The sequence below is a fragment of the Haemaphysalis longicornis genome, unplaced genomic scaffold (assembly GCF_048455015.1).
Source record: "Haemaphysalis longicornis isolate Haplotype H1 unplaced genomic scaffold, Haemaphysalis longicornis Haplotype H1 scaffold_2, whole genome shotgun sequence".
Classification (NCBI taxonomy): domain Eukaryota; kingdom Metazoa; phylum Arthropoda; class Arachnida; order Ixodida; family Ixodidae; genus Haemaphysalis; species Haemaphysalis longicornis.
The window spans coordinates 230,674,086-230,689,463 of NW_027526295.1; the positions used below are offsets into that span (position 1 = coordinate 230,674,086).

Consider the following 15,378-nt stretch of genomic DNA (forward strand, 5'->3'; position numbering starts at 1 on the left):
TGGTACGCTTTACCAGTTTTCATCCAGCCATGCCAGTGTACATTGTTGTACATACCTGTACTTGTACCTGTACATACCTGTACATTTAGTGCGTCTGGGAAAAACCAGACAGTTGAGTGGGCATTACCCTCTGCTAAGCCAGGCACTGAAAGGGTTATTAATTGCTCCAGACTCCTCGGTGTCTCGGTTAATATTATCGTAGCCACCATCATGACACTTACCTCATAGGTTCAGCCTTCGGAGACCTTTGTAGCTTTTTTCTGTCCATTTTTTATTTTAGTGTTAACTGCATCGTAAATTTTGCGTACTTAGTCTGCTATGAACATTGATGTAGGAGTATATTCCTTCAAGTCTTTTTTTCTTTTCTCGCTAGTTCTTTTTGCCAGCCTCCTTTTCAGCCAGTTTGGCTGCAGCTCACGAGGAGCGATCGCCCTTAATGGTAGTATGAGTGAGAGAGCACAGTTTGGGTTGCAATTTCTTTTGAGGCTTCAAGCGCGCGCGCACAGGTGGTCAATCTTTGAATGATGACAGCTGTTATCGGGGCCTATGCCTAGGTAGGTGCATGGCATGGCTCGCTAGGAAACAAAAAGATTTTTTTTTCTGCTTTCTTTCCTGCCTATAATTTGTGCTTTGTTTTCTGTGTTGTTTTCTTGACAGCAGGCAGTTCCGCTACTTAGCTGTTACTCGTGCAAGCAGCTGGGCACATTAAAGTGCTGCTGAAGTGTGAAAACACGGCCTATGTCGGTGGATTTCAGTGCGAAGAATATGTAGCGCTTGTAATAGCCCCAATTGTTTAATAATGCAGAAAAATGCTAAAAATGTAAGATATGGTTTGTTTCATCACTAATTGTGAATAATAATAAAGTAAGAGTGGTCAAGCTTGTTCGGCTTTCTTTCTGCAAGGAACAGCTAGGTAGGGGCTATGTGTATGTAGATAAAATGTGTCTAGCAGCTTTTTTTTTTTTTTTTCGTACTCGTTCTTACAAAACACAGAAAAAGAAACTTAAGCTTGGTAAGCTTTATCCAGCTTACTACTTTACTCGGCATTCTTTGTTCCAGTTCGGATTTCAGTCCCAGACTTTGCCTGGGACTGAAAGGGGACGCGAGCAGAAGTGTCTGCTCTTGTTGCGAGTAGGGTCATTCCATGCTTGTGCTCGATCAACTCCGATTACGCTGTAAGAAATCATGGTCTATCATTTTGATACATAATTTGCTCTCGTAACTGATTTTTGGAGGAAAAAATTTTTTCTGTCTTACAGCATTTTGGATATTGTGGCGGTGACGAAAACCTGCGTTTCAAAAAAGAATTTGCAAAAATCAAATAATATACGTAGCGCAGTAAAAAAATGCAGTTGGCTGAAAAATTTTGGGTATCGCGGAGGTGATGAAAAACCTCCCTTTCGGAAGAAATTCTCAAAATTCAAATAACATAGGTAGTGGGGTAAAAAAAATCCAGTTTATAGAAAAAGAACCCGCTGCCATGCAAGAATGTACTGACAACTGCTAGTGTGTAAAACAATGGGCTTTGTGGTGAGGCAACGCGGGTTTTCTGGGCCATATTTAGACTTTTTTTTTTTACAGCTGTTACAATTTTGTATTACAGATACAGTGCAGCTGCATAATTTCTTTATATTGTTGACGGTAAGTGCGTGAAGAAAATATGGGAGTGGGAAGTGAGTGGTTTCAGAGCAGTAAACATATAAACTTCGAAAGCATTGTGAAATTGCTCATGTCCAGATGCTTACAGCAGTGTGGTGGTCCATTAGAAAATACAGGTTTGGGCTCATTTAAGAGTGTACAAAAGGCATTTATTTCTGAAAATAATTACTTTTTGTTTTAAACGAGGAAATATTTTTTATGTTGAGTGGCCGCCACCAGGGCCTAGGTCAGCGGGCCTTGAGTGCGCTTCGCTGTACCGAGACTTGCCCTGTGGCAGTGGAGAGATGCGGCAGCCACACATGTTGAAAGACCGCATGTTTTGTTGGCTTCTATGGACTGTTGGCTTTTAACGATTGGTTAAAGCGTTTCCAAATGCATTTTCCATCCTTGCGCGATGCTGCAGTCGAAGTGGTTCAGTAAAAACGGAAGCAAGAATGACCTTGAAGGATGACGCCACCTGTCAATTAGTGAGGTAATGAATGCCCCAGGCTTCGAGCAAACCGCAGAAGAACGAACAACAACAACTGTATGCAACATAGACAATGAAGACTGAATGCGCAGGTGCTGTCCTACATGTTCCAACAAGAATGCCCTTCTGACCATTTCTTAGTGCGTACTACATATGGGCAGACTTGAGGACTTCCATGTTGAACACTGCATATCAGGTGTTTATAGCAGACTAGAAAGAGTAATTGTAAGTCCTGCCGAATTTACGGAGAAGTTTTCAGACTCAATAGAAGAGCTCAAGCTGCATCACTTCACAAGCTGCAAAAAGTGAGCGAAGTGTCTGAGAGTTGAGAAGCAGCTGAAAGGGTGATGAGGTGATTCTTTTTTAATACTTTACGAGAATTATAGCTTTACCGTGCAAGGTGCTTCCAATCGTACCACTGTGTGAATACACTAGCCGTTCACAAGAAACTGGTGCTCTGTGTGTAAGATCGCTTGCTGTGAGTTTGGACTATCTCGACCACACGACATTGGCCCTGGCTACTTTTCAAGCTGAGGTGTTCTTCTCAAAAGTTATGAAGCTCAAATTTTCTGCTGTACGAAAAATTCACTGTTTTTCAAACGGTGCATCGCAGTACAACATTTTTTTGCAGTGTCACGTGGAAAGAGCATGGCGTTGGGAGTGCCATGAAAACAATGTATAAATATGGCCCAGAAATGCCGCATAGCTTCACCGCAAAGCCCACTGTGTTACACACTAGCAGCTGTCAGTACATTGTAGCAAGGAGGCAGTGGGCTTCCTTTTTTACTGCGCTCTGTTTACAATGTAGTTTGTACGAATGTTTTTTTCTTTCTTTCTTTTTGAGCATAGGTTGTCATCCTTATTGTGACATTCAAAATGCTTTAAAAAGAAAAAAAAAAACCTTTACTCCAAAAATCGGTTACCAGAATGGATGATGCAGCGAAGTGACCGACCATGACTTTGCATAGAGCAATCGGAGATGGTCGAGCGCGGAATGGCCCAGTATACATTCAGGGCACTGCAACAATAAATGATTCTTTCAAACTTTTTCCTCATCAGATCGCATTTCATCGTCTTGATATATCCACGCCTGTCGATATCAATCGCCTGGCACTGTTTGGCATATACGCGCTATTCTGCATCAAGGGAAGGTGGATTATTTTATTGCAGTCTGTATCCAGTCTGAAGTGGTTCTTCGTGATTATTTATACCACTACCGATAACGGCGATGCTTTGTAATTTGGCATCTTGACGTTCAACACCACGTTCAGGGCTTATGAGCCATCTGGTTCCCAGAGTGGAGAGCTACAATGTTGCCGCTGGCATTCGATGCTGTGGCTTGGCACGTTTCTTCATTGTGTGGTTATCACCATGCTTTTACTTCTTTCTGGATGTTTCCTGGAACTGCGGAATTTTACAAGACGGTGCTTGGGAAGCTGTTTACACTGGGGCGGTTTTTTTTTTGGCAAGCGACTTCTTTGGGACAACTGCAGCTAGGTACACGGCACATAAGGAGTGGGGCCCTGCACCTTGCTTAAGATCTGGCTTTTCAAGAAAACATTTCGCATTATACTGCGATGACATGTATTCATTCCTTATTTTTGGGGTAGAGTGACTTTTCCTTAGCCCAAGTGAAGAAACTTCATCCATGCGGTAAGCCAGAGCAGCCCCATTGCCGTGAGTGACTGGGCCATATGTATGGGGCTTCGGTCTTGCTGCAAATTGTACAGTCCATCCCTCGAATGACTCGTTAAGGTCATAGAGTATCACCACACTGTCAATGATGTCTTCGTAGGCAGCCACGTTGAATGGGCCCTTGATACTCCCTGAAGATCATTTGGTTCCTGAAGGTAGTGAGGACTGGTTTCACTACCCCATCCATTGCGGTAGTGATGCGTTTTTTTTTTTTTCTGTTGAATTGCACAGGTGTGTCGTCCAGTGGAATTGTGATGAAGTTTTGCCTCATTCAGTGAGGAAGAGGAGTTGGTGTGTCACCATTTCCATATCTTCGTACACTATTTGTGGCAAATTCCGGCTAGTGACACCAGTTTCCACATATTTTTTTTGCTATACATTTGGCACAACTTCCACTATTTTATTGGAACGGGAAGGGTGGAAAGGTGTACTTAGCTAGTGGAGGCTGGGGGATGTATGCTGCACTGCTTTGCAGATCGTACTGTTCCGTGGCCGCTAGCTACCCCCCTGCCCTTCCCCTCCCCTAAGCACTGGGAGAGAGCACTGTCTAGCTAGGACCCTGATGACCAGCTTTGGCTGGTGAAGAAGAAGCCGGACGGTCTCAAGGGGTCTTGGAATAAGAACTCTTCCCCAAGGTGAACTGCTTTATAGGGACGTTTATTCCTCCTCCTCCTTCGCAGAATGGTTGCAGTTGAATTGCTTCGGATGACCAACTACATTTGCGTTGCCAGATTGTCATTCAAGCATTGCAGTGTGGCTATTTGCAGGGATGAGAGTGCAGACATGTAAAGGATGATGTTGGGCAGACGCACGACAGCGTCTACAAACAGTGCATTGGAAATATATATTGGATTCGCGCAGTTGTTTCCGAAGTTGAGTTCTCTCAGCGTGCGACTTCATGGCCGTGAACTTCACTCGCTTTGGTCAAAAATTTCTCACTACGCTTTCGTTGACGAGCTGTGTGCGATGTTTCGTGTGCAGCAGGCGCGCACCATCCGCCGCCATCCTGTTCGTTCTGTTGGCGCCCTTGTTTGTCACTCACCGCCTAGGTCAGGGATGCGGGATGTCATAACGCTCGGACGGCGTTTTTGCTGTTGCCTTGTCGCGGACAGAAATAAAACCTCATGAGGCATTGCCTTGAGTGCGCGATATTTTTCGACGCTCCGTACCGGCTTGTCCTTTTGCTGTCGGCCGACATTCTGTCCGATCGGGAACGCGCTGGATTTCGCGTGCCGTTTTGCGGGCACAAGGCAGAGCTTGGTACGCGCCGGCTAAATCGCATTTGTTTGCCGGGAGATGTCCCGCGGCCCGCATCACACGTCGCGGCGTGAAAGTAGCGTGCGGCGAGGTGGTCCGGCTGCTGCTGCGGCGGCTCAGCTGTGCGGTGGGGAGCCTGTTGCGCGTTTTGTCGGTCAGCAGCGGCCGTTTGTTGCGGAAGTGCGCCTCCCCATCTCGGCGGCGCTGCGCCTGTGTGAGCAGCGGGCGAGGAGGGGAAGGGGAGGAGGCGTTGCCAGGGGCGACGAGAGCGCCGCGGTCCGTCCGTGCCGCAGCGGCGGCGGTCGGAGAACCGTGGGCCGAGGCTCGTGTCCGGGCCATGGTCGAGCCGTACGTCGGAGGCGTCCTGCACCCCGCCGCCTGGGACTGGACGCCGGGGACCACCCCGCTCTGCTGTGCCGCCTTCAGCCCGCGCTGCTTCATCATCCAGAAGGTGCGCAGCGCCACGCGCGCCTGCCACCGCTGCCGCCGCCGACGGCCTGCGCCGTTACCAGATGGTTCGCCAGCGCTGGCCTCGCGCGGCCCCCAGCCGACGTGGATGCTGTGGAAATGCGGTCGCCGCCGCCGCCGGGTGCCCGTCGCTTCTTCGCGCCGTCGTCCCGCTCCGACGTGCTCGGGCCCCGCGCGGGGAGTTTGCCGCCAGGCCCCCGTCTTCGTAGTCCCCCCCCGCCCTCTGCTCGCCATCCGCGCCAGTCTCCGATGTTGCCGTATGTGGCCCCGTAGCGCGACTCCGGCCCGATCAACAGGTGTTGCCTGGTGCTGTCATGCTCGGCGCGACTGTGCGTGCCGTATTGCGACTCATTTTTTCCCCGTAGGGGTGGGCGATTTTGTTGTTTCGGTGCCTTGCGCGTTGGCTCCTTCATGGTCGGCCGCGTCCACGCTGCTGCCGTCGATGCCCGGGCCGTTTTGTGCGCTCGTCCCGGGTGTTCTGCGGCAGCCCCGTCCCGTGTGGTGGTCACCGGCGCTCAGTGTGGTCGTGCCTTCCGTCCCGGGTGCTTCCCGCTCGTGCCTCCGATCCTGCTGCCCGGGCCGTGCTTTGTTTTTTGTGCCGCCTCTCTGGCCCGAAGCGTGAAAAGGCGGCCTTTCCGCGGCTCGAGCGCGTGTCGACGTGTAAAAAGGCGCGTAGCGAGGTTTCGCTCCCTCCGCTGCTTGCTTGTGTCTGTTTTTCTTCGGCGCCAGACTGCGGACGTGGCGGCGAATGTGTCGCCAAAAGCCGTCGGCCGCAGCTTCTCGCGCGGCGCTCATTTTGACTCCCGCCTCACCGCGATGATGATGTGTTCGTGCCGTCTGCCGACTCTCCGCGATCTTCCCTTTTTTTTTTTTTTTTGCCCCTTGTCTCCCGCGACTATTCGTTTTTGTTTGGCGCCGTTCAAATTTGACCGCGAGCGCGCATTGCGGTGGCGTCATTTTCCTCTACGCTCTCTGTGTCGTTTCTTATCGCATGAGCTTGTCGGTGGACGTCCATCTCTCTCTCTCTCTCTCTCTCTCTCTGGCTCTCAATTAGTCTCGCGTTTGGCTCCACGCGGCCTAATCGACGTTATTTCTTTTTCTGTCTCTCTCCGCTTTTACAGAACTCCGGAAGTGCGGCACCGGAGCGCATGTATTTGGACAAGTACTTGGACGTAAGTTTTCAGTGCCCTGTAATACACACGACGTTACGTTCTGCGAGGGTGGTCCTAGTTGACGCGAAGACGTGCGCGAAGCGCACTGGGGAGACCTCGAGTCACGGAGGCTGGTCAGAAATGACTTTTATCCTCGTCGCATTTGCTTCCTCGACCGCCAGTGACCATCGACGAATCCCACGTTGGCCCTCTCTGGGCAGGTTTCTCTTTCGCCGACCGTTCTCTGCCTTCGTAGTCACGGACTCCGTTTTTTTGGCCAGCTGCTCCCTTCGTCTGCTTCGCTTCGGCTGGTCGCTGTCTCCCGCCGCAATCAGGAGCGCCTTGGAGCAGCCGTGTGATGGCAGTGAAGGCAAACGAAGAACGTAGCACGACCTTTGAGTACAAATGCATAGGTGTTGTAGAAACCGCAAGTCCGGAGCGCAGCACCTCCTCAAGCACTGCTGGGTACAGGCCATTGGAAGCTATAGGAATACGTGTGGCGGGACCACCGTTGCGCTGGCTTCGAAGTATTGCCGTTCCCAGCGGAACTAAGGGTTTGGCCGCGGAGTCTTGGACGACGAGCTTCCCTCCAATGGTTGCGAGAGCCAAACGACGCAAAGCTTCGCCAGTGAAACGAGGTCTATGCCGATGCTTGTTGAGTGTACGACCGAAGTTCGCGATTTTGATACAGGAAAAGCGGCGGTTCTATTGCTTGCTTTCGGGGCGGATATTTTTCCCGCTTCGCTGGAAGGGCAGTTTCCCTGTGCTGTCGGACAGTTGGCGCCTTCTCTGCGTGACAAAATAGGCCGGCAGCGAAAGTCCATCAGTCGGCGCCCATTGTCTCGGCTGGCTGGCTTCCACTGTCTGCAAGTAGAGAAGTCTTCCCGATTTCGAAACCAGGGCCCCGCACGGGCTGGCCGTCGACGGTCCCCCGCTATATATGTACCGCCAAGCTGCGTTCGCTGGATGCGTCCTCCGTCGCCTTTCAACGCCCAAACGGAGTAAATGGGGCAGTTTGGTCTCCGGTGTCGGCGTGCCGCGTTCTTCGGCCATGTGGGAATTCAAGCGCGGTATGTTTTAATCTATTTTATTAGGGAGCAAATTCGGGTGAGCCATACCCTAGCTCAAGGGGGCTTGGGATGGGAGTGTAGTGCGGAGAGTTACAGGCGGTGGACTACGAGGGACTGGGCCGCAAATAGCGGAAGATAGATAAGGACATTTGGTGGCGAGGAATGGATTCGGACATCGCCGGTTAGGAGCTTTTGGAAGAAGCCTTCATCCTCGGGTGGACGTAATGTAGGTTGGTGTTGATGATCTTTCTATCCACTCCAATTTTAGAGCTTCCAAGAGGTCCGCCGTTTTTCTTTTTTTCACGCAAAACAGTTGTCGACGCTAATTACAGGTTGGTCCCAGCCCTTCTTTGAGTCCTTGAGGGCAACTGCTATTTTTGCGAGGAAAACTTTCGCAGAAAAGGCCGGAGTCCATGCGGTAGAACTTTCGCGGCCGTCAGTATGGTAAAGTAGGCTCATTCAATATTCGTATGAACAGGCGTTTCCTCCTTTCTACCGTCCGGCGTGCCTCGTCGCGCTGGGTATTGTTACGCAACACCCGAGGTCGCCGTTTTTACAAAAAAAAAATAGAAAAAAAAAAACGTGCATAACTACGTAATGCAGCCGGCCGCAGTTTGACCCGCGAACTCAATCAAGGCGGTCGCCGGAGGCATCCGTTCGGCGAAGAAACCCTTTCTGGCCCGACGAAAGACGCCGTGAAGGAAAAGTGTCTCCTCCTCGCATCCGATGATGGACATCACGCCTCGGCGAGTAGAACAGGGGCGCGACGAGGAAGGAGGACCAAGTCGTGGAGGAAGAGCAAGAAGCAAAAGGCGTCACGGGCCGCGATCGGAATTACCGCTGACCTTTGCGGTGCATGTGGGCGGGGCCTTCTACGCCGCCCGGATATCCGCGCTGCGTCCACGACTTGTCGCCCCCTCTCTCTCATGGTCCCCGGTGCTTGTGCGGCCGGCGTCGGTTTCTGTGAATGCCAAAATTACACTTCCGTCGAGTAATTGCGAGATTTAAACTTGACTTTTTCCAAACAGCCGGCATCACTTCGCTTACTCCAGCGTCCGGTCGGCGAACGCGGCGCGTACCTTCGCTTTCACGTGCCGCTGTGTCGCAGATCGCGGCCGGAACACACACGCGCGCGCGCGCGCGCTGAAATGAATGAAGAACAGCGGTTAAACACAAATGACCAGTTGTCTGTTTGTTCCGGCCGTGTTATTTCCTCGCCAGACGAGCTTTCGTCGTACTTTATAGTGCTGTCGCTCTTCGCTAAGCTTTTTGCACTCAATATGCACGTTATCAGTTAGCACGCAAGTACGGCTTGTCAACTTTAATGCGGTCGTACGAAAAAAAAAGCGTCGAATTTCAAGCCGAATACCGAATTTTTTTCGCCGTCCCCGTATTCTATTGTCATGTTTTTTTAACTTAGAGTGGCGTTTACAGGTGTGACTTAAAGTTTCATCAAAGAACTTTTGACGCTGTTTTCCCTAGTTGGCCTTGCAAGTTGCGCCATTAGACACCAATCCCATCATCGTCACAGGTGTGAGTGCTGACCCGCCGCAGTGGATAATGCGCTGCTGAGCACGAGGTCGCGGGTTCGATTCCCGGCCGCGGAGGCCGCTTTTCTGATGGAAACGAAAACGCCCGTGTATACGAGATTTCGGCGCACGTTAAAGATCCCCAGGTGGTCAAAATCAATCCGGAGCCTTCCACTACGGCGCGCCTCATCGTCTGCTTTGCGTCGGCGCGTTAAACCCTACAATCAATCAATCAATAAGGTATGAGTGCTCTCAGACGGCAATAAACAAACGAAAAAAAAAAGTAACGAATGCAATGCGGGGTCAAGTTTGGAACCTACGTGGTAACGACACCGTAGTATTTGGATGCATGGCCGAGTATTCGGGGTACACCGGGGTATCTGACGCCTTCTGATATCGAATCATCTAATCGAACATCGTGAACTGCTCGATATGTGCGACACATTGCATCACACGTGAAGGTCTTCCGTCCTTCAAGCCTCACAGGTCGCGTCCATTGATTTTTGCCGGCGTTCGCGGCTGCGTCAGCAGTCTGCGGAATTGCGATAAGTCTGCCGCAAGCCTGCCCTCGGTATATATACTAAACCTTCCGCAAACGGCGTGCTTGCTCGTGCATTTTATGCGATCGTTGTGATTTACCTTTCGAGCTGTCAGTAACGAATTTAGCTATGACGCGTGAGAGATCAACAGGTTGAAGGGCTTTTTGTTAACCTTCGTACGCAATATTTACCTGAAACTTTATGCACGTGTTGATATTTCATAAGCGATGGTGGTTCGCATTGTTACGTTCAACGTGGAGCTGTCACAAATTGTAGTGCGCCTACTGTGCGCTGGTGCAGTGGAACTCGCCAGCAATTATCAAAAGTAGTCGCTCTCCCACGTACATGTGTACAGACTTGACTCCGCGTCTTCCGTTCGTGGGTGCTTTTGCGGGCCTTTGATTCGGTAGGTTAACTTGTGGTTTTCGCAGCGTGGTCGTGCTCAATATCCCGAAAGGCGAGTTTCCGTAGGTAACTGTTAAAAACCGCAGAGGCTCATGGGTACGTCGTCTGCTCCCGCAACTTCCGGTTCCAGATTTTCTCCTGCCCTCCCGTACGCCGGCAGCTTTCTGGCGCTCGCGTGTGTTTCTCACAGGGCGCTTACCTGTCAGATAAACCCCTAGTAGGGTCGATCGTTCCTAGTTATGGAATTCACGATGCATGAGCATTTTTTTTGGTAAAAACCGATAAACAACAAGTACACGCGCGCGTGAAAGCCGGCGGCGTATGGGAGGCCAGGAGAGCTCCCGAACCGAAAGTGACGGCACTCCGGGGGGAGAACACAATGTACCCATGAGCCTTTGCGCTTTTTACCGGTCATCTATAGGCTTTGGTTACGCATTTATAAGCATTGTTTCGAGGTGCACATTGATGAAGAAAAGCGGGAGGGGGTGATCCATAAGAAAGGGCAATAAGTTAATCTGTCCAAGTCGTGTTCGCGTCTGCATTTGGCCGTTTAACCTGTGTGGTGCTTGACTACTTAAGGTGGTTTAAGGCCTTAATTTATGGCCGTTGCCAACATTTGTTCTGCTACTTTGGCAAACCTCCACACTGCGACAAGTTACGTCGCAAATTGGGGAAGTTGAGAGATAGATTGTTGGTACACTCTTAGGCAAAAAGGACTAAAAGTTCGTCCTTTCGGGGACTAACGGCCTCTGCCACAATCATTAGTCCCTTTGGGGACTAACTGCGAGGGGACGAACGGTTAGTCCCCCACCCGGATGGTCCGTTCCGATACTCCCCAAGGACGAACTGCGTAGAGTGCAGAAAAAAGAAAAAAACTCCAGCACCGGCAGGGATCGAACCCCCGACGCCCGGAATCATACACAAGGAACCCGACGCGCTATCCGCTAGACCACGCCGCCGGATGGTTCCTGCAGCAGATAATATTAAAAAGTGTACAGCGTGTAGTTCTGTGTATAACGCAACAGATCCATTGCAACTTGTGCCCGAATTTGTATCTGTGCAAGCGAACGTGACCGCGTTTTGCGCCTTGCGCTTAGCGCTTCGCTAGGTTTAGGGACTATTGCTCAGTTCGATTCGAAGTAGAGCCTCACAACCATAGTTTTTTCGTAAATAACAATCAACTCGTCGTCGCCTAGTTGAGATAGGTAGCTGGGCGATCCGACGACTCATTTGTTTCCGCACAACTTAGCGCAAGCTAAGTGCTTTCTTAGTGTTCGATACATATGTTAAGTGCTCTATGTAACGTATGTGAAAGGTGTCGTCTGTGTGAGTGTCAGAATAAGGAAACATGCCATATTTCCCTGCATCGGCGAAAGCGAATTCGGTGTTGCTTAGCCTGAATTCCTCAAATTCGCGTCGCTAGACGATTGCGACTGTGAAATGCAAGCGGGTTTTACAGCAGTTGCAGCATTGTCATAGCTTTGGTGCACAAGGCAATTATGTACCGAGTGTAAAAGATAACTTCGAGACGCTTACCTGTAGCGAGCATTTTCGTTTTGCAGTTGTCATCAGCAACATGCGTTTTTTCTAGTCTGTTAAACATATACATATTCATTACGCTCAGGAATCCACTTTTGCTATTGTCACTAATTTTTGAGTTACTGTTAAGCGCTTGAAAGCTTTCATTGGTCGTTATTATCTCGCACGAATCGTATGCAACACAGCGTATCAACATAACAACCTCGCCGAGAAGCGTATGACAATCGCGCTTCGCCGCTCCTTGCCATTACCCGCCGCTCTACTAACCCTGGGCGATTTTCTTATAACGAACATCAATATTTTCTCCCGTGGCACCATCTAAAGCACCCATTGACTGCAATGCCTTGTGTTTTGGAAATATAAAACTGTTCGCAGACATATGCGCGAAAGGGCAACGACGACGCCATTAGGGGATTAACGACGCAGCAAAGAGACTAACTGCATGCGTTTCGTCTTCCCGTTACTCCTTATAGATCGGCGGGGACGAACAGTTAGTCCGAATTTATGCACACGGCACGTACTGTGCCGCAGATACTCCCCTTGAAGATGAACGGTCGCCCGCGAGGACTAACGGCTGTATTTTAGTCCCTATTTTAGTCCTTTTTGCCTAAGAGTGTATATTTATTTTTTCGGTATTGAACAACTAGAGGTTGCGATTAGTTTAAAGTAACCGGTTCTGGTAACTGTGGTCGGAAACATCTTTGAAGAAATCTTTGCCGACATCTTTTAAGCGTTACCAAGCGAAATTGTTCGTCCCGATACTTCTGGCAGTCAGCGTTGCTTGCTGGGCTTTTAGTCGCGTGTTCTTGCCTTGGTGGCAAGTCGGGCTCGAACTGTCGTCGCTATCCTGTTCTGCTTATCTGCCGCGACGGCCAGCCGTGGTGATTACGGGGGGGGGGGGGGGGGGGGGGGGGGGGGGGGGGGGGGGGAATAAGTTGGGGGGTTTTACCGTCACCACGCTGTATAGGACCGCCACTGCGTGACCGTCTTCTTGCTCAACACCAGTGACTGCGATAAATGCTATCTTCGGTTATTTATTTCTAAACACTCAAAGCTTCGCTTTTCGTCGAACAAGGGCTGAATTGAGCTTTTAATTACAGTAGACTCCAGTTAATGCGAACCACATGGTTAAGACGAACAGCAGTTGCGCTGCTGAGCACGAGGTCGCGGGTTCGATTCCCTGCCGCGGCGGCCGCTTTTCTGATGGAGGCGAAAAGCAAAAACGCCCCTGTGTACGAGATTTCGGCTCACGTTAAAGATCCCCAGGTGGTCAAAATTAATCCGGAGCCCTCCACTACGGCGCGCCTCATCGCCTGCGTTGCGTCGGCGCTAAAACCATACAATCAATCGATCAAGACGAACAACTTTTGCTCTCTTGTAACGTCCACAATGCAGTAAACCTCCGCTTAAGACGAATTCCTGATAATACGAACAAATTTTCACGCTCCATTCTATTTCATCTAAATGGGAGTCTACTGTGTACATGTAGCCCTTCGTGTCACTTGGCACCGCGTTTGACACTTTTTCCTCCTTGAACAGCGATGGATCATCAGGTCTGAACAGAATCAGATTTACTATTTCGCATGTGTCATATTTTCTATGCTACGTACGTGTGTCCCCCGTGGATTTGTTTCTTCGCGCTGTGTAAAGTTCAATTTTGAGTAAATACTTGCAGAAATGAAGGTACTAACCTTAAAAAAAAAAGCCAACAAGTTTGCCAACATTACCCTCCTCCCCCCTTTTTTTTTCACGAGTTAGCAGTGTGTGGTAAAGACCTCTGCTGCGTGGATGTAGGTGGCGCAGGCTAAGCTACGGACTCGTGCCATTTTGTTTGTAAAAGATGGTTCCAAGTGTTCTAATTGAACTGCCGGTGCTAACTGAAAAAATGTGCGCGTAGTTCTATTTGACCGAGGAATGTTGTTTTTGTTCAGTAGTCTGAGCACCCCATTATGCTGTGCAATAAATGTAATGACCGTTTCCTTCAACTACTCGTCTGTACGCCGTTTTTCTTTTGTTCTTTGGAGAAAAAAATAATAGGGCTTTCGGTTTGGTTTGCTTTCAAATGACAGTTGCGGAAATTGCAATTGGACCGGGCATGGAACGGCCAAAGATTTACTGCAAATAGCCCTGTAACATACCGGTTCCACAATTTGAACTGGCAATCTAAAGAAAGGCACGTGGGAGCTCCGTTGCAGTACGACAACCGCACTCCGTTCGGGGGACGGCAAATCTGCTGAAACATGACGGACGAGCGTTCACCCGGAGCACGATTTACCAAATGGTGTCGACGAGCTAGGCTGGTGGGAACGAAGCATGTTTAATTGAAAAGCTTCTACTGGATCCTGTTTGACCTGTTTAACCTGCTCGCTTTCGGTGTTTGATCGATCCATCTTGTGGTTAGGTGTAAATTGTTAGTTCAATGCATAGGAGAGAGGTGGCATGTCCGGTTTCTGCAGTGGGAAAAACAGGGGGGGGGGGGGGGTGCTTTCGGCCGTCGTGCTCTCTCGTAGCTCCATCCTCACCCTTTTTCCTCTGGGGCCGCTCTGATGTTATGTTTACTCCGAATAACACGATTGAAAGTTGGGCGTGCACAGAGGAATAGTCGGAATACAAAGGAGAAAGCCAAAATTGGATTACGCTTCCTAACGTGGCCTTCTCTCTCTCACACCCTCTCTGCGCAGACGAAACCAGCAGCCACCACGCAAAGCCTGAACCCGAACGCCGACATATTCTACAGCAAGAATGCGCTGGCCAAGTCTGAGGACGACGACGGTGAGTGCTGTCGGTCTGATTGCCTGCCTGTCTGTCCCGCGCGGTGGACAGCGTATCCCGCGGAGTCCGACGCGCAGTTCTTGTGCACGCGTTGCTCTCGGACGCTAGCGCGGCCTGGTACCGCGTTTATTTTCTTCCCGTTCTGTTTGGCTCGGCTTGCACATGACGTCTCACTGTCGCCCTCTCTGCAGCACTGCTCTGCGCGCTGATCCAGATGAGAGCGCGAGATAAGTTAGCAACCTTTCACCGTTTGCGGACATCGGTGCGCGAGGCTGTCGCCGCTCCGTAGGGGGGGTGCGGAGAGTGGTCATGTTGCTTTCCGATGTCTCTGGTGTGCGGTTGGCCGCGCTGCTGCCCGCTTCGGCTGCTTTCGTTCAAGGTCGCGGTGGCGCAGTGCCCGGGGAACCTGACCCACACTTGACTGGTTTCTCCCTCCCTCCCGTTCGTGTCGGGGATTAATTTCTGCCCGTCTCGGCTTAACCACCGGTATCCATCTGATCTGTGCGCTCCGCGGTGGATCACCTCGGCATCATTACCGGCGGCGTTGTGAGATCGCACGGCCGTTTTTCGATTAGCCTCGCGGGATTTGCTGGACTCTCGGTTTCTTCGTCGTTGTCTCTCCTACTGCTGCTGGAAGCGTCGCTTGGTTTCATCTTTTTCGATAATTTTGCTGTCCGATACTCGGTCACTCGACCGAGAATTCCCTCGCGATTGTCCGTGCATTCTGATACTCATTCGTCGGGGGTGAAATGCGCGAAGCTGGCCGCATTATTGTCGTCGTGCACGCGCGAATTCGAGGTAGCTGGCGAATATTGGTCTTTTCTG

At 50.4% G+C, this 15,378-nt stretch overlaps 1 protein-coding gene across 9 annotated transcripts in view; it reads left to right on the plus strand.

Moving 5' to 3' along the window:
• Larp4b (La-related protein 4B) overlaps positions 1-15,378 on the plus strand; it is a 56,320-nt gene that overhangs the window by 15,342 nt on the left and 25,600 nt on the right. For 4 of the 9 annotated variants that reach the window (XR_013322562.1, XM_077699636.1, XM_077699639.1 and 1 more), the window contains exons 1-3: positions 5,340-5,531; positions 6,670-6,720; positions 14,463-14,553. Coding sequence is in view for 8 of the 9 variants with exons in the window: in XM_077699636.1 (XP_077555762.1) it covers positions 5,418-5,531; positions 6,670-6,720; positions 14,463-14,553 (256 nt within the window). In the remaining variant the exon portion in view is untranslated. Of the gene's footprint in view, positions 1-5,339; positions 5,532-6,669; positions 6,721-14,462; positions 14,554-15,378 lie in introns of those variants that run through there. The other 5 variants (XM_077699644.1, XM_077699643.1, XM_077699642.1 and 2 more) reach the window with 4 other exon arrangements.